Source organism: Chenopodium album, chromosome 11 (assembly GCF_948465745.1).
Source record: "Chenopodium album chromosome 11, dcCheAlbu1.1, whole genome shotgun sequence".
NCBI lineage: Eukaryota > Viridiplantae > Streptophyta > Magnoliopsida > Caryophyllales > Amaranthaceae > Chenopodium > Chenopodium album.
Window position 1 is genome coordinate 15,223,639 of NC_137844.1, and position 17,940 is coordinate 15,241,578.

The 17,940-nt window shown below is 36.0% G+C and overlaps 1 protein-coding gene and 1 pseudogene across 3 annotated transcripts; both read left to right on the forward strand.

The window, feature by feature from the left end:
- Positions 1-384: 384 nt before the first annotated feature.
- LOC145567435 (SART-1 family protein DOT2-like) lies at positions 385-14,715 on the forward strand. Of its 3 annotated transcripts, XM_081626707.1 has the most exons (14): positions 385-569; positions 1,159-1,292; positions 3,559-4,529; positions 4,711-4,852; positions 4,961-5,015; positions 5,223-5,336; positions 5,442-5,538; positions 6,072-6,138; positions 6,255-6,314; positions 6,426-7,041; positions 7,958-8,367; positions 9,110-9,330; positions 9,642-9,726; positions 14,387-14,715. In XM_081626707.1, exons 3-14 carry the CDS (start codon positions 3,616-3,618, stop codon positions 14,459-14,461), a joined length of 2,856 nt encoding a protein of 951 aa, XP_081482833.1. In that variant the 5' UTR covers positions 385-569; positions 1,159-1,292; positions 3,559-3,615; the 3' UTR covers positions 14,462-14,715. The 3 variants fall into 3 exon arrangements, with proteins under 3 accessions (XP_081482833.1, XP_081482834.1, XP_081482835.1); XM_081626708.1 differs by lacking the exon at positions 1,159-1,292; XM_081626709.1 differs by lacking the exon at positions 385-569 and having other exon boundaries at positions 1,290-1,417.
- Positions 14,716-14,953: 238 nt separating this feature from the next.
- On the forward strand, positions 14,954-17,411 carry LOC145566356 (rust resistance kinase Lr10 pseudogene; annotated as a pseudogene).
- The last annotated feature ends 529 nt before the right edge of the window (positions 17,412-17,940 follow it).

Below are 17,940 nucleotides of genomic sequence, written 5' to 3' on the forward strand. Positions count from 1 at the left end.
TAAAAAAATTGTGCATCGCACGGGCTTTCATTTAGTTAAAAATATTTTTGTACAAGGTGCATAATTCTTATTTATATTTATCCATTTTTTTATAAATGTAAAAATTATAAAAATAAATTTTATATAAAAATTTATAACAGGTAGCATTAGGCCTATATAAAACTATCCGAGAATCCGATCCGTAAATGATCCGAATTTTAGGATATCCAATCTGAGTTTTCATTTCGGATCGTTTATCTGATCCAAAAAATCGGATATTCGATACAATTTCTGATATTGGATTTTTAATTTTTAGATATTCGATATTTTTCGGATATCGGATATTCGATAATTTAAAGGGTAAATATTGAAATTGGATATACTGGTGTTTTTTTTTTTAAAAAAGACCTTACTCACTTTCAATCTCTCAATAAAGTAAAAACCCTAAATTCCTCCCCTTCTCTCTCTACGCTCAGCCTTTCATAGCCACCGCTCACCGGCCGGTGGCCACCGTTACGCCCAGATCTCATTCACAAGAGTTACGCCCAGATCTCTTCTCCTTCTACTCGCATTTGCTCGGAAAATCTCCGGTATGTATTTCGAATTCATTGTTTACTTGTCAAATTTATTTTAATATTTGTTGTGAATTTCGGTTTTCTTGTCTGATTTTTTCTAGTCTTTGTGAATCTCCTTCTAGTATTTGTGTTGATTTCGTTTTTTTTTATCTGATTTTTTACTAGTATTTGTTGGGAATTACGATTTTGTATGGTTTCAATATTCAAATTTGTTTTGTGATATGATATTTTTCCTGAGTTGATATTACTGATGTCAATTCTCTTGTTTCGGACTTTGGAGTTTATTCGCTTTCAAAAGTTGTATTGCAAAATGCTGGTTTCAAGAATAGGTTTGTTGGGAATTTCGATTTTGTATCTGATTGTTTCTATCAAATTATTGTTTCTTCTAGTTTATTTGTTATCTTAGATTTGCTAGTTTGATAGTTAAACTTCCCTGAGCATAATTTTTATTGCTTATTTTCTGAATTTCGTGCTTATTTTTTTTGTTTCTTATTTTCTGGAATTAGTTTACACTTTACATGAAATGTTAGATTCGAGCAATTTTAGGGATGTTCAATTGTTCATGTTTATAATGCTGCAATGTGTGGGCTATTTCCAATTTTAGGGATGTTCAATTGTTCATGTTTACCATGCTTGCGGACATGGTGTTGTGGACCTGCTGTGCGTAGATGCTGGTGTTGGTCTTGTGGTGAGGGGTGGGCTGTGGCAATGGAAAGGGAAATTTAGGAGAAGCCTTTGGTATTTTCTTCCTATTCTTAGGCTCATCTATTCTCTTCCTCTTCCTCTTACAAATTGCAAATATTTAATTTTACTTTATGATTGAAAATCGTGGATGTAGATGTAATAGCAATTTGCATTGTGAGGTTAGTAAACGAATAGTAACTTGCGTTGTTTAATGATCATCCTATGTTTCATTATGTTTTGCTAATTTGGGCTTTATGTCACTTGAGAAGAAGCTTGTGTTTATTTAGTGGGTATTCACAACTGGAATTAAAATGATTGGGTTATGACAATAATGCAGTGTACGAAATAGATGTTTTTGATATTATACTATTATAGCTCTTTATTATAATGCTGACCAATTTTACAAGTTGCAATCCAAGGACTAATCTATGTTTTTTGTACCTAAGTTTGGTTATTATTTGTTATTTGATTGTTTGTGTTATATGGTCACTTCTTTTTTTCTTTTAATTGCAGAATACTTCTATTTGTGTGATGGTGAACAATTTTTTGGAATTAAGTTGTGTATTTGTTTTATGTTTAGTGGTGGTTATAAGAATGATTGGTGATAGCTCTTTGGTAAATTGAACCTTAATTAGTGCTTCCTCCATTCTTATCCAGTTGCATCATTTGAAGTTTCACATTCACCAACGCACAAACATTCTGTTAATCTCTTTAAATATACTGGGTAAATATTATAAAAAGTGAATTTTAAAGCATTTAATGAGACAGATTTGACAAGATTCCGCTTGACCGTAATCATCCTTATGTATATAAATAACAAAAGATGATTAAAGTGGAGCTTGTGAATAGTGTAAAAATCCAAATGATGCAATTATAAAAAACAAAGAAAGTTATAATTAGGGTATTAGTTTTAAGCTAAACTATACTCCTCCCCGCTGATAACTTCCCATTTCTACCGGGCATTATTTTCTCGAATATAAGTGAATAAAATGTAAGGCAGTGGGTATCGTTTGTTGAGGTTCGTGCTATTGTATATAAAACTTTTCATCACCCAGCTCGAACCGAAGGCGATGTAATCAAACTTATGGTTGACGTCATAGAGAATATAAAGCCCGATATAAGAGGGGAAGAATCGACAAAGAATGACAAACATAAAACCGTGAGGCAGAGTGCATCAACTGCGTTACAGCTCAAAAGTAATGGTGCGATGCGAGTGAAGAATTTAGACTGGTTACGTCCTTTTAGATAGAGGGGCCAACAAAAGAACTCGTTCTTCCATTTTGAGATCTTTAATTCTCAATTGAGGTGAGAGAATGTGGGTACATGATGCTTGAATAGAGTAGAGAGATGTTAAATAAAAAAATGGAGGAAGAGGAAAACATCATCATATTTAGTGAACCCATGTGTTGCCTTTGTTGTTCGCAATGCACGGTTTGTAATACTTCCCCCCTCCCCCCCCCCCCCCCCCAACCCTTGTGTGTGTGTGTTATTGCCAGTATTTGAAAAGGCGCGCCTAGGCGCAAGGCGATCAAGGTTAGCGCTTATTTTGGTGTGGGCGAGGCATTTTGGTTTAGGCGCACAAAAAGCGCTCGAGGCGCACCCAAGGCGCACTTCAGCCAAAATTTTGTAACTGCCCATATAGTGCGCCTCACTTGATAAGGCGCAGCAGAACCCCTCTCGCTGTAGTGCGCCTTGAGCTTTATTATACATTGGTTATTGCACCATTTTCCTTTTTGGGAAGTTTTATATTAATTGCACTGTTTTCTTATTTGGTATGCTTGTTGTGTTCACAATCTTCACATGAAATATTTTTTGCTTTTTTTTGGCCCCGGTAAGAAGGAATAAATATGCATTAGGGATATCTAAAGTTCCAAACTCTCCTTGCATAACAGTGTCCAACAGTCGTAATTTATTTATAAGTTTTTTTTTATTCAACAATCAACATAAATCATAAATGAAAATTGTTCAATCTTCATGTTTTATTCTGCTTACTTCAACCACAGCTTATGGCACACAAATTAAAATAAATTATTTCAGTTGGCACTCCTTATTATGCTCTCATTAGACGTAGTTAAATTGAATGTAGTTTTTATAAGCATGTGTGCATAAATTGGAATGTTGGATCAAAACATATGCAATGTATCTTGTTTGAAAGTATATTTCATGATTTTTTAATGTATGTAGATTATAGTTTTTCATATTGTGCGTAAAATGTTATCCAATTTACATATATATTGGTATAAAAATTCAAACTCAAATTTTCTCAGTTTAGAATCAGCTATGCTTATGGTAAACTTTTTTTTTTTCCTTCTAAATTTAGGTTGCAAATTGGTAATTTTCTTTGTGACGTGAGCTCAATATTTTGATTATTATCTTCATGGATGCTGACCGATTTGGATCAAGGCATGATAGAAGTGAAGAAAGGTATCGAGCTGGCTCTCCCGTAAGAGAGTCTACTAAAGGTGCTTTTGATGATTCAGAAGAAAATGATAAAGATAGATCTAGAGAATCGACAAAACACAGAAGCAAGGATAAGAAGAAAAGCCGGAGAGAGGATAAGGATTACAGAAGCAAAGACAGAGATCGTTCAAAGCTAAAGGATGAGTTGAAAGAAAAAGAAACTGAAAAGGATTTGGAAAAAGAAAGAATTTCTGTCAAGGAAAAGAGGAAAGAAGAGAAGGAAGAGGATAGGACTAAAGATAAAGGCAGGGAGAAGGATAATGACAGGGATAAGCATAGAGTGAAAGATCTTGATAGAGATAGAGATGAAAAGGATCGAGGGAGAAAAAAAGATCGTGAAAGAGACCGAGATAATGAACCAGAGAGAGGACGGGAGAAGGATAGAGGAAAAGAAAAGAGCAAGGAAAAGGAGGAGAGGGATAAGGAGAAAGCAAAAGATAGGGATAGAGATAAGGAGAGAGAGAGGACTAGAGACCGAGAGAGAGAAAGAGATCATGAAAAGAACAAAGGTAGAGATATGGTAGAAAGGGAGCAAGTGAAGGATATTAGTAGAGAAAGAGAGAGAGAGATAGATTATGAAAAGGAGCGATCCAGGGACAAAGAAAAAGGTGGCAGAAGAGGACGAGAGGATCAAGATCACAGTAAGGATGGTGGAAGAGACACTAAGACTAAAAAAGCTGGTGATTGCAACAAGGAGAGGGCGTCCATTGAGCTGGAAACCACACCTTCTGGCGAGGAAGGCATAGGTCCCATCAAGCAAGGGGATTATGTCACACATTCATCAGTGGATCCAAGTCAGTCTCGAATGGAAGTTGCAGAGCGCATCTTAAGGTTAGTGTAAGCATTTATATGATTATATTTGTATGATTCTATTTGGCTCAGTTTAAGGAAACGATGAACTTTCAGTAGCTTTTGAACCTTGACAAGTTAATGAGATAGAATCTGGCTTCAATATTAGGTGACCTCAGTTACATATATTCCTTGTTTTTATTAACTTTGTTTTATCTACTAGGATGAAAGAAGAAAGACTGAAAAAGAAATCTGAAGGCACTTCTGAAATTTTATCATGGGTACATAGAAGTCGTAAACTTGAGGAGAAGAGTAATTTGGAAAAGGAGAAAGCTTTGCGGAGGTCTAAGATATTTGAGGAGCAGGTTCCTTTCTATGAGTTTTGCCCTTGCTTTGTTACTTGCTCTTTTTTCTTTGTCACTGTCTGATCGTCCTGATAGTTATGATTCTATACTTTTGTTTGTATCTGTCAGGATAATCTGGATGAAGATGACTATGAAGTTGACAATAAAGCTAAAGAGATTACAGGTATGTAATCTATAATGCATTAGGCTTACTTCTTGTTTCTAGGGTTTTTTTTTTTTTTTTTTTTTTTAAATTTTTTTTATTGGTCTGTGAATATGTTTTACTTCTGATGCTGTGAATATGTTTTTTCTTCTGATGGTTGATTTACTTTGTTTTTAAAAAAGGCTTATGTGTCTATTCTAGTTTTGTTTTCTGAACATTCTTCTGCAGATTCTTTGGCAGGAGTCAAGGTTCTACATGGGGTTGACAAAGTTCTTGAAGGAGGCTCAGTTGTTTTGACCCTTAAAGACCAGGACATAATTGCCAATGGTGACCTGAATGAAGGTATGTTCGTTGTGACAAGTGTCAGTGTGACAGTTATTTTGTGTGCTCTAATTCAATACCGTGACAAGGCATCAGGATTTTATCTAATATCTTTGGTGATACCAGATGTTGATATGCTTGAAAATGTGGAAATTGGTGAGCAGAAGCGGAGGGCTGAAGCTTACAAAGCAGCAAAGAAGACTTCCGGCATATATGTCGACAAGTGAGTATCCCCCCCCCCCACGCCCCCCCTGCCGCGCGCCTCCCAACTTATTCACATTGAGATTTCGATCAAATTGCCCCATATCACAGAGCTTGTTATTCATATGAGCCACAAATGGCATGTCAGTATGTCACATAAGACACATTGATACAATGATGGTCTATTGTTATTATAAGTCTAGTTAAAGCACAATTTACAATCGATATTCTTATGAAATGAGAGCTAGAAGAATATCCGTGGGAGTGGGGCTTATGAAAGTGGTGTTGTCAAGAGAGAGAGTTTCTGGTTCTGATTATTTCAGCCACTTTCTTGTTTGCAGAATGCTGTAAAATGTCCCAATAACAATAATTTTTTGGTCTAAAATATAAGGATAGGGATGACTTCTATCTATAAATGTTGATCATACTTCTAGCAAAAAATCACGTGCAGTGTTTTTTTAATTAATAGGACATGCTTTTAACTTTTAAGTGTTTGTTGGTGAAATAATTTCTTTGTGTGTATGATGACTGACTGATTTTTATTTTATTGTCTAGGTTCAATGATGAGCCTGTGGAAGAGAAGAAGATGCTTTCACAGTATGATGATCCAGCTGTGGAGGAGGTAATTTCAATGATTGAAGAAGCCATGTATTCAATTTGGTCAAATGTGTCATAGTTTTTTTATTTTTATTTTATTTTTTGCTTGTTAACTTTGCTTTTATTGGATTCTTTTTCCAGGGGGTTGTTTTAGATGCCGCTGGGCGGTTCACTGGTGAAGCAGAAAAGAAGTTGGAAGAGGTAAGAGCAAATATTTAGCTAAATTTGGATGCCTTTAAGAGAAAATATCCATGTCCGAGTCTGAACCTTTCTCGTGCATATCATTTACTTTACTTTATCTTCACTTATCAGCTTCGTAGAAGGCTTCAGGGTCCTACAAACAATCAAGCTGAGGATCTGAATGCATCTGTAAAGATATCATCAGATTACTTTACCCCTGAGGAAATGCTTAAGTTCAAGAAACCCAAGAAAAAGAAATCTTTGCGTAAAAGGGAGAAACTTGACTTAGACGCTCTTGAAGCAGAGGCAAGGGTTACTGGTTTGGGTGCTTCAGATCTTGGTTCACGTAGTGATAGCAAAAGACAGGCTGCTAAAGAGGAAGAAGAAAGAAATGAGGCTGAGAGGCGAAAGAGTGCCTACCAAACTGCATTTTCAAAAGCGGATGAAGCATCTAGGGCTCTCCGCATGGAGCAAGTTGTTACTTCTGCTGAGGAGGAAGATGATACCCTTGTTTTTGCAGATGATGCTGAGGATTTGCAGTTGTCGTTGGAAAGAACTAGAAAACTAGCTTTAAAAAAACAAAATGAGAAAGCCCTTTTTGGGCCAGAGGCAGTTGCACGTCTTGCATCTTTAGGTATCAACAATCAGGCTACAGATGTCCAAAATTCAGCTCTCGAGGATGGTTCAGATAATAAGGTTATCTTTACTGAGATGGAGGAGTTTGTCTGGGGTCTTCAGCTAAATGAAGGTTTGTTCCTTTACCTCTTTTATCTCAATGCGAACACTTAACCTTCTTCAAAAAATCATCTGGAAAAAAAAGAAAAGAAAAATAGGCAACCAGAGAGATTAATAAATCGAGCATATGGTACTTAAAATTCATAACTTAAACCGAAATACTTTTTTTTTTTTTTTTTTTTTTTTTTTTTTTTTTGTGTGGATTATATAGCTGTGATGTAGTTCCTGTAATGTGGTATGCAACGTGTGATGCCTTATCAATTTTTTTGCAGTTTGCAGGCCTAAAAACAATCAAACTACTTGAAAGATTGTTGATTTAATTTTTCTTTCGTAAGATGTGCAGGATAGATGTTCTAATGGTAGATAAAGTGTATATGTATGTGCCAGGCTGCTAGCTCTTTCTCTAGATTTGTATGCCTTAGATGAACTGAAACTTTGTATAGTTGCGCAACTATACAAATTCATAAGCCCATTAATATGTTAGTCATTTCAACCCTAGTGCCTATGTTGAATCCTTGACATTATGAAAGCGGTATGGACGTTAAACCTTCAGCTTGGACTATAAGTCTATAACTACATACTCAGAATTTTCATAAAATGATTTGAGGATGACAACTAGATCTATATCTGTATTCTATGTTAATAACTGAACCTGCATAACGTAGCTTATCCCTATTTCCTGTTCACTTTTATGATTTTAAGAATATCAGTTTCTATGGTCACTGTCCAACCATTCTTCTTGCATGTTTGTCTAAAATGTGAATTTATACTGTTTAGGATATTTTGAACTATATTGTTTGATAGCCATTAAATTTTTTGGTTTTAAGATCTAAATCTGAAAGTTGTTGACTACTGTTAAGAAGGTGGTAAAAAAGACACATGACTTGGCTAATTATTTCTCATCTTAACTTGCTTATCTGCATATGCAGAGGCTCAAAGGCCATACGATGAAGATGTATTTAGGGAGGAAGATGAAGTGCTAAAAGCTGTTGAGGAGAAAAAAGATGAGACTAGTGGTTGGTCAGAGGTTGTGGATTCCGGAAAGGATGAACAGCTCAAGAGTGAAGATGAAGAGGATGTAGTTCCAGATGAGACACTTCATGAAGCTCCTGTTGGTAAAGGGTTGTCTGGTGTGCTTAAGATGCTTAAAGAACGAGGCACACTCAAAGAAACTATCGAATGGGGTGGAAGAAACATGGACAAAAAAAAGAGTAAGTTGGTTGGCATCCATGAAGAAGAAGGACCTAAGCAGATACGTATGGACAAGAAAAAGGGTAAGCTGGTTGATGAAGTTCCTAAGGAGATAAATCTGGAGCGTTTGGATGAATTCGGCAGAGTTGTAAGTTGATTCTCTTGTACTCTTGTCTTTTGTTTAGTAATTTTTGTACTTTCTTGCAATTTAAGGCCCCACAGTTTATTTATTCAAGTTTTTGTTTTGAAAACAATATTTTGCATGTCACTTGTGACGAGGATTAGGTATGAGGGTGGATTTGAATCCAAAAGTGGTGAATTTGCCTTTTTTTTTCAGGAAACACTTGTAGTTTCTGGAGTTCTGGACTAATTTTGAAATATTGGCATATCATGCTGTCCAGGCTTTAGTGTTAGTCTGTTGGACATTTGTTATTTGAATTGGAATATAGTGCTCTAACTTGGTTAAGCGTGATTGAATTACTTGTATTTACTATGCCCATTGTCTGAAAGAAAGTCAATGACTTTCTTCCCCTATATTGATGATGTTACCACACTCTTGCTGTTGCTGAAGTTAATTATGAAAAGTTCCTGGCAATTTTTTTTTTTATTATTTTTTTTAAGTTTTAAAATTTTAATTAATTAATTAATTTCATTATTTATTATAAATTAGATGGTATTGATTTGTGGAATTTTCTAGACAATTATATATCTGTCCGAGTGAATTAAGAGATGAAGATGCGTGGGGGTGCACTTGATATATTTGTGCATTAGTCTTTACATTATTTTTGTTAATTAATGTATCTGCATTGTATTTAGTTTAGGGTGCAGACTTGAGCTTTAAATATGTTAGCTTTGAAACATTCTTAGATCCTTTGTATTTTGTTTTGCAGCTAACTCCAAAACAAGCCTTTCGCTTGCTTTCTCATAAATTTCATGGAAAAGGGCCTGGGAAAATGAAACAGGAAAAGCGGATGAAACAGTACCACGATGAACTGAAGCAGAAGCAGATGACTTCCACAGATGTGATTCCACAGTCTGTGGATAGAATGAGAGAGGCTCAAGCTCAATTGAAAACACCCTATCTTGTTCTCAGTGGGAATGTTAAACCTGGGTTAGTACTTTGCTTTTTTTACTTGTATATCTGTACTTAGCTTTGAGAAAGTGACCCTCAATGACCAAAAAAGAAAAGTGTGATGCACTTCTTGAAAACATTTGCAATTATTACAACTGTGAAGAAGATATTCGTACTTTGCTTTTTCTGTATTTGCTATGTTATATTATCTTAGGCAGTTACAGTTTTTGCTTATTATCTATCATCTGTTTGATGCCTCTTTGTTCTCTCTGGAATACTTTTTAAAATATATTTATTAAATCAAGGCTATTATTCGACTAACTCTGTGTCCTGTTGCCACCTTTACTCAGGCAAACTAGTGATCCTAGGAGTGGCTTTGCAACTGTTGAGAAGGATGTCCCTGGAAGCTTGACACCTATGCTTGGTGATAAAAAGGTTAGCTCTCATTTTGCTTGTTGCTTTATGTGAGGATAGGTCCTTATGTGAGATTACAATACATGTATGAGAATAGATCTAAATTTAGAACATACATATGATAAAAATTTAGAATACATGATTCAAAAATCAAAATTAAGAAGGTATGTGTGAGTAATAATTTAGAACATCTGATTTGAGAATTAGAGCACGGGAGTAAAAAAATCAGCAAACTATAGTTTAGAACATATGAGTAAATTTTGGAACATCTAATTTAAGATTTAGAACATGTAAGTAAGAATTTAGAATACCTGATTTAAAATTTAGAACGGTAAAATTTAGAACGTGTGAATAAAAGCTTAGAACATACGAGTAAAAATTTAGAATATTTGATTTAAATTCTAGAACATATGATTAAAAGTCTAAGAGCACACGATCTAAACAGATTTAAAACTTACAACTAAAAGTTTGGAACATAGAGTGTGCTCTAACATAAGAAAGTGCTTTCACATGGAAAAATATGATTCAAAATTTAGAACATATGATTCAAAATTTAGTACATATGAGTAAAATTAAGAAAATGTGCGTAAGTAGTAACTTAGAATATCTGATTTAAGTTCTAAACATGCAAGTAAAATTTAGAAAACTTGTCTGATTAAAGATTAAACATGTTAGTAAAATTTTAGAAAACCTGATTTGAAATTTAGATATATGTGTAAAATTAGAATATACGACTAAAATTTAAAACATATGATTTAAAATCTAGAACATATGAATCTAGCTCTACCCGACCCGAAATACCGACCCGAATTTGATTATTAACAAACCCGTCTAAACCCGGAAAAAAGGTGACCCGAACACGATCTGACCCGACCTGAAACCGACCCTAGAGCCGAGTTAACCCGACTATTTAAGACCCGAACCCGAATATGAACCCACCTGGAGATGACCCGACCCGAATATAACCCGTAAATTATTGATATGAACCGAACCCGACCGGAACCGAAAATGACCCAAACCCGTCAAAACCCGAATTTAACTCGACTTGTTACTAACCCGACCTGAATTCAACCCGACCTGTTCCTAACCTGACCCAAATTTAACCCGACGTGGCTTGACTCGAAATTCAACCCGATTTGTTACAAATCCGACCCGAAATCAACACGACTTGTTATTAACCCGACCCAAAATCAACTCGACTTATTATTTTATACATCTTTGTTATTGTAGATATTGACTAGCTAAATAAAGATATATGCTATCTATGGAGTATATTATAATCTACTTGTAAAGTCATAACTTCGTAAGGCTAAAAGCATAATACTACTCTATGTTAATATTGAAAGTATTTTGTCTTTACTTGAATTGAACTCCCAAATTATTGACTTGAATTAAACCCGACTTGAATCCAAGAATGACTCGACTTGGAATTGACCCGACCTGAATATAACCCGCAAATTATTGACTTAAACCGAAACCAACTTTAACCCGAGAATGACCCGACTTGATTATAACTTGCAAAATATTGACTTGAACCGAACCCGACTCGAACCCTAGAATGACCCTAACCCGTTTTAACCCGTGAAAACCCGAATTAAACCTATTATTCACCTGATCCGAATGTAACCCGACCTGTTATTAGCCCGACCTAAACCTGATAAGATGTATGACTCGACGTGACCCGACTCAAGCATGACTCAACCTTAACCCCACCCGCATAGGTTACGACATTAACCCGAATTGACCCGATTCGAGTTAACCCGACCCAAACCCGACCCGTTTACCAGAATTGACAGCTTACATTTGTGTAATAATTTTGAACATATGATTCAACTCATCTAAGATCTTAGAATACACGATTTAAAATTTATGACAACTTACATGTGTAATAAGTTTGAACATATGATTCAACTCATCTAAGATTTAGAACATGTGAATAAAAATCTAGAACACCTGGTGTAAAATTTAGAACATATGAGTAAAACTTTATAACATGGAGAGTCTTCTCATATAAAGTAGGGTGTTTGGTAAGAGACTTGCAGTGATTGGACTTGTAAAATGGGTCATTGGTCATTTTGTTATGGGATGCTCGCGACCTAAGTGTTGGGACATCTAGACATGACAATCTTTAAACATCTTTCCAATACTAGAATAATTTTTTGAAAGACCAATGCTAGAATACTTGCATTTGCTGTTCGTCTTAAAAAAGTGCATCCATATCCACATTATAAATTAACTTGTTTGCTAGATCCTGTTAACATCTCATGCCCATTTGTAAGCATAGCCTAATATTTTGTTATGTATTTATTTTTCTCTTGAAGTGGCCTAAGATAATTACGACATTGTAATAAAAATTAACGGTATTTTTTTAGTTTATAAGTAGTGGTAATGGAAGAATGTAAATGTAATTTGGCAAGCATTATAACACATCTTAATGTCCATAGTAATGCAATCTCGTTCCTAAACTTTTATTTTTCCTTCATAAATGTCCATTTTCACCCCATGCCACTCAATGGTAATGGATGGTCATGAAAATTTGTGAAGAAAAGTAATTTGGGGGTAAAACTATTTTTTTTTTCTTTTTACAACAACAAAATTCTAAATTAATCATAAACTAAATTACACAATAGAACGTTAGGGGTAGAACCATACAACAACTTTCTATTCAAAAACCAGAATTATTCGACGGTGTAGGACGCTCTCCTTTTAGAGCCACCCAACCTGCAAAACAAAGATTTAGTAAAAACAGAGGAAGTTACACTTCTTAGAGAATCACTTTCCTTCTAGCTTTGGTACGACGGGAGGAAACCAATATCATTACATTCTGAGAGGATTTGTTAGGGCTCGCAACACCCTTCATATGAGAGCGGACTGGAGCAACTAGAAGGGGCACCGATGTTTCACACGATGACACTTGATTAACCATACCTATGGTCAAATCTTCTTGTGTCAAAATTGGAGTTGTTTCACACCTATCATGCCCTTTTAACGGGGGGGGGGGGGGGGGGGGGGGGGGGTTGACTATTAACTAATCTCCATTGGTGTAAAAACTTCTGGAGTTTCAACACAATTCTTTTTCTTTGGAGGATCAAGTACTCGAATGCTAATAAAGTTCTTCCTCGAAGAGCAATAGTAGTGTAGTGTTCGTCTCTTAGAAGTTGCTCCATACATTGTTAGAGTGAGATGTAAATAGGAATCAATACGTTTTCAGTTACAAAACCGATAACTTTGACCCCGTAAGATTTGGGTTTTTTGTTTCTGAAGTTGACTTCAAACCAGAATTGTTATTAATAACGTTGGGCCTTTGATCTTGATCGATAGGGTTAACCTTACCCTCCTCCGAATTCAAAGATATGCAACAACATCCTTTTTCATTTAAGTGACATCTTTTACGCCAATACACCTACGAACACAACCATCTCCACCACCATCTCCTTCCATTCTTTTCCCATTCTTCCTTAACTTCCTCTTTTCTTCTTCCTTCCCAAAATTAGCATAATCTCGAAACATTTCATCCTCTCTTGTAACTGCGAGTGCCCCATCAACAAAACCCGGAGTCCAACCCAACAGAGACGACAACATCGACACCTCCTTGAGTTTTTGTTGAAACACTCTGTTATTGGGATCAATCTTAATCGCTTGTGCAAGATCCATGAAAGCTAAGTCGGGTTTATTGAGCTCTAAAGCTACCATCGCCCTTCTAAAGTAAGCTTTCACATTAGAAGTATCATACCACAAAACTGCAGACCACAATAAAAGCTCAAGGTTATGAGAAGAGATATCATTCAGAATACCAAAATAAAAGCTCAAGGTTATGAGAAGAGATATCATCCTCTTCAACACGAGAAATGCACAAAACCCCCCTAAGTTATTCAAAGTTATCCATTAAAACTATAAATAAAGGCAAACTTAAACCACCAAAAGCAACTCCATAGCTGAAACTAGCCATACCAGAAGCACTGGCAAAAGAATGAATTGAAGGAAGACCCTGGCCCGACTGATGCGCCGCTGCACCTGTACTACTTGGGGTAACCATAGTTTTATAGCCAATTCGCTAGTCCTTAGATGTGGGGATGGTCTACGAGAATAAGACCATAAAATTCCCCAAATTTGAAAAAACAAACCCTAACCCCAATTTTTCTTTGGGAAAATTCTAAAGTTTGGGTTAGCTTAGCAAAGGACCGGACCTAGTTGGTCCCGAGGCTGTCAAGAATTGCTTGTCGATGACCTTAATTGAGCAACGGTGCTCTGGCCTTCGGCGGCAGGGGCAAGCTTGAAGGAGGACTCTGTTTTAGAGAGAAGGGAGAGAGTTTTTAGAGAGAAGGGAGAGAGTTTTTAGAGAGAGAAGCGTTTGATAAACTATTATTAGTTATCATGTAAACAAATTCAATTTCTGATATAGATATATGTACAAATTCATGTCCATTAGACCATTACCACTTTCCAAAACAGGGCAACCATTACCACTTTCCAAACAGGGCATAAGTTGTCAGGCATGTATTTTGTACTCATATAGGAGTGTTTATATATTGAACTGTATAGGCAACATTGATTGTGAATTTGTGAGCTTTGTGGGTCACTTTATAAAGCGTTGTGATGTATTTGTGTTTGTCCCTTTTTAAAAAAAGGAAAAAAAAGAAATTGTGCATTGCCAATTTTTAAGTTTAATTGTGTCTTTCAGGTAGAGCACTTTTTGGGAATCAAGCGGAAAGCTGAACCTAGATCAAATGGGATGCCAAAGAAGCCTAGAACTTGATTTTTTTTTTTTTTTTTTTTTGTCCAATGATTGAAAAACTGTAATTTTTACTTTGGAGGTTTTCAAATTGGAAAGGCTCCACTTTAAATCCATCATAATAGGGCTAGTGAAGATTTTTTTTTATCATGTTCTGATTTGTACTGTATATAGAAACGATAGCACGATCTAGTTTTGGGTGATCATGTTACGATCTAGTTTTGGGTGATAAGGTTTTGAATTTTGATGTTTAATGGCAAGTTAATTGGTTCTGAAGATGACTTGTGCCTTTTAATTTTGTCTGATTTTTTTATATATGCCTTGTGCAAATCATTTATATATATTATCATTTGTAATTAGTCAACCAAATGATAATTTGAGCAAATCTTTGGTATTGCTCAATTATTGTTTGCTGTCTTCAGATTATGTTCCTAAGGCACATTAAGCTTGGAATTTCTTTGGTTATTTCAACTCTTGAGTTTGTTATGGCGCTTTAGCTGTGTTTACCGTGTAGAAATGCAGTTGAAAGTAGGCTCGTCTTTTCTTTCTATCCTTTACTTCTTGAGGTCAATAGTCGAAATTTTTGGCCAAGTAGTAGCTGAAGCCTTGTGAAAGTGTATAATAACACTTGGTGAGACGAGAAATCTATAACGATACAAACTTTGATCAGGTTAAAAATGTCTAGTATAAGAGTTGTGGCTAAGTGGTAAATGTGCAGATCTTAGTTTAGCAGGTGCATGGTTCAATTTCTATCTACTACTCCCTCCGTTTCATAATGTTAGTCCCATATAGGGATGTCAGTGGGGCGGGTCAAGTAGGAGACCCGCCCCATCCCCGCCCCAATGGGGCGGGGATGGGTCTTGGTTTGGCGGGTGGTGGGGCGGGGATGGGGATGAAAACGATACCCGCCATGGGTGATGGGGCGGGGGTGGATTTTAAGTTGTACCCACCCCATCCCCGCCCGCCCCACCCGCCCCACTTCGTACCCGCCCCATCCCCACCTCATACCCACATCTATATACTTTTATATTATTTTATAAAATAATTACGTGAAATAAATATTAATTATAATATTTTGTACTACACTTATATTATAAACAAAAATGTGTGTAATATTAAGAATTTTTTTTTTAATATTATAATCCGTATTAATTATGTAGGATTGTGTATTTAAGACACGGAAATTTGGTGGGTCTTAGGTGGGGATTAGGCGGGTATTTGGTGGGGATTAGGCGGGGATGGATATCCAAGTGGGGGGTGGGGCGGGGATGGTTTTGGAGTTGTACCCGCCGAGGTGGGGATGGGGATGAATATTAGACCCGCCGCGGGGATGGGGATGGGGATGGGGATAAAAATGTTAGGTGGGGATGGGGATGGGAAGGCCAACATCCGCCCCGCCCCGCCCCATTGACATCCCTAGTCCCATATTGAATCAATCACATAAAATAAGAAAAGAAATATATTTGGAATCTAACATTAAAGTACAATATAATTCATAATTAGTTTACCTTATTTAACTTTTTTGATTTTTTATTAAGAAAGCACGAGTCATAATTGCATAATTTAAGGTAAAGATTTTCTTACTTAGAGTCATGCCATCAATCCACAACCAATTAATTAAAAAAAAATCAAGTTATAAATGAAATGTATTTAATATGGGTCGATCTTTTTTAAACGTCGAAAATAGTATATGGGTCGATTTTTTCGTAATAATTTGTATTTTATTAAAATGTAATTTCATAATTTTTTTCATTGAAATTAAAGATATTCAGCAATAAAAATCGCTCATAAAATGAAAAAAAGTATGTTTTAAACTTAGTTTCTCTAATCTGATATGCGATAATTAATCTGAAATTAAACATGGACTAAGTTTTAATTACATCGCTTTTCTTTAATTCATGAGCATTTAAAGTATTATACTTTATGTTTCGAAGGTGCTAGGCTCCGGAGAATTTGGAGTTGTGTACAAAGGAAAGTTCCCAAGTGGAGTACGAATTGCGGTCAAAGTTCTTAACAACAATACAAGTAAGACTGCTTCAGAGCAATTTATGGCAGAAGTTGGCACCATTGGGCTAACTTACCATAGAAATTTAGTCAGGCTCTATGGCTTTTGTTCTAATAGCACCATGAGAGCTTTAATATACGAGTACATGGAGTTCGGGTCACTCGATAAGTTGCTGCTCACTGAGCTCAGAAAAACTATCCATGGTCAAAGTTACATGACATTGCTATAGGAACTGCTAAGGGCCTTGCATACTTGCATGAGGATTGTCAAAAGAGGATCATTCATTACGATATTAAGCCCGGAAATGTGCTTCTTGACATTAATTTAAATCCAAAGGTGGCTGATTTCGGACTAGCAACACTTTGTAATAGCGATATTACACATGTTGTGTTATCCGGCTATAGAGGAACACCGGGTTATGCTGCTCCAGAATTGTGGACTCCTTACACGGTTACCCATCGATGTGATGTGTACAGCTTCGGAATGCTACTCTTTGAGATTATTGGGAGGAGAAAAAACCATGACACTAATCTTAGTGGATGTAGCCAAGAGTGGCTTCCAAGATGGACTTATGAAAAGTTTAACAAAGATGAGTTGTCGGATATGTTCTCTACTAGTTAAATTCAAGAAAAAGACCGTGAAAAGGCAGAGAGAATGGTGAAAGTTGCTCTATGGTGTGCCCAATACTTACCCAAGGCTCGACCGTTGATGAGCCTTGTGGTTAAATGGTTGGAGGGAGGAATAGAAATTGATACACCCCCAAATCCATTTGAGCATCTTCAAGACATGGAACTTGGAAGTAAAGACTATTCGAATGGATCAACATCAATTCAAAATAGTGATGAATCTCTTCCTCCACTTATAGCTTGGAATCATTCAATGGAACCAACAAGTCCTACAATGTGGGTTTCAATAGAAAACATGGAGAAAGAAGCAAATACCTTATGAGGTAAAATGCATACTGGACAGTGGACACTAAACAATCTATGGATGACAATTGCATCATCGTCTTATGATTTGACACTAAACTTTCATACCTTACTGTATTTTTCAGTTTGCTATACCTTATATTCCTATAATATATCCTTTATAAGATTCAATGTCTGAATAAAATGTGTGCCAATGTTTCATGAGTTGGATCTTAGATGTTGCTTTGATGATTGTGTAATCAGACTACTACAATTTCTGCCATTACCAAGGGTATACGGCTCCATTCTTTTGGACTGAATAGAATTGAACTAAACTGAACATAATAATAGAGATGAGTAAAACTGAAAATAATGGAGTTGAGCTGAAATGAACAAAAAAATTTGAAAAATAAGTTCAAAAGAATAGAGCCGAAGACTACAAGGGGCTAAAATGCTAAGTTAACATTCTCCAAATGATCACAGATTAACAGCTCCAAGGATCTAGAACGAGAGTTGAAGGCACTATATTCGTGTCAATCATTATTTGTACAAAATCAACAGAGTTGGAACAGAATCCAATTCAATTACCC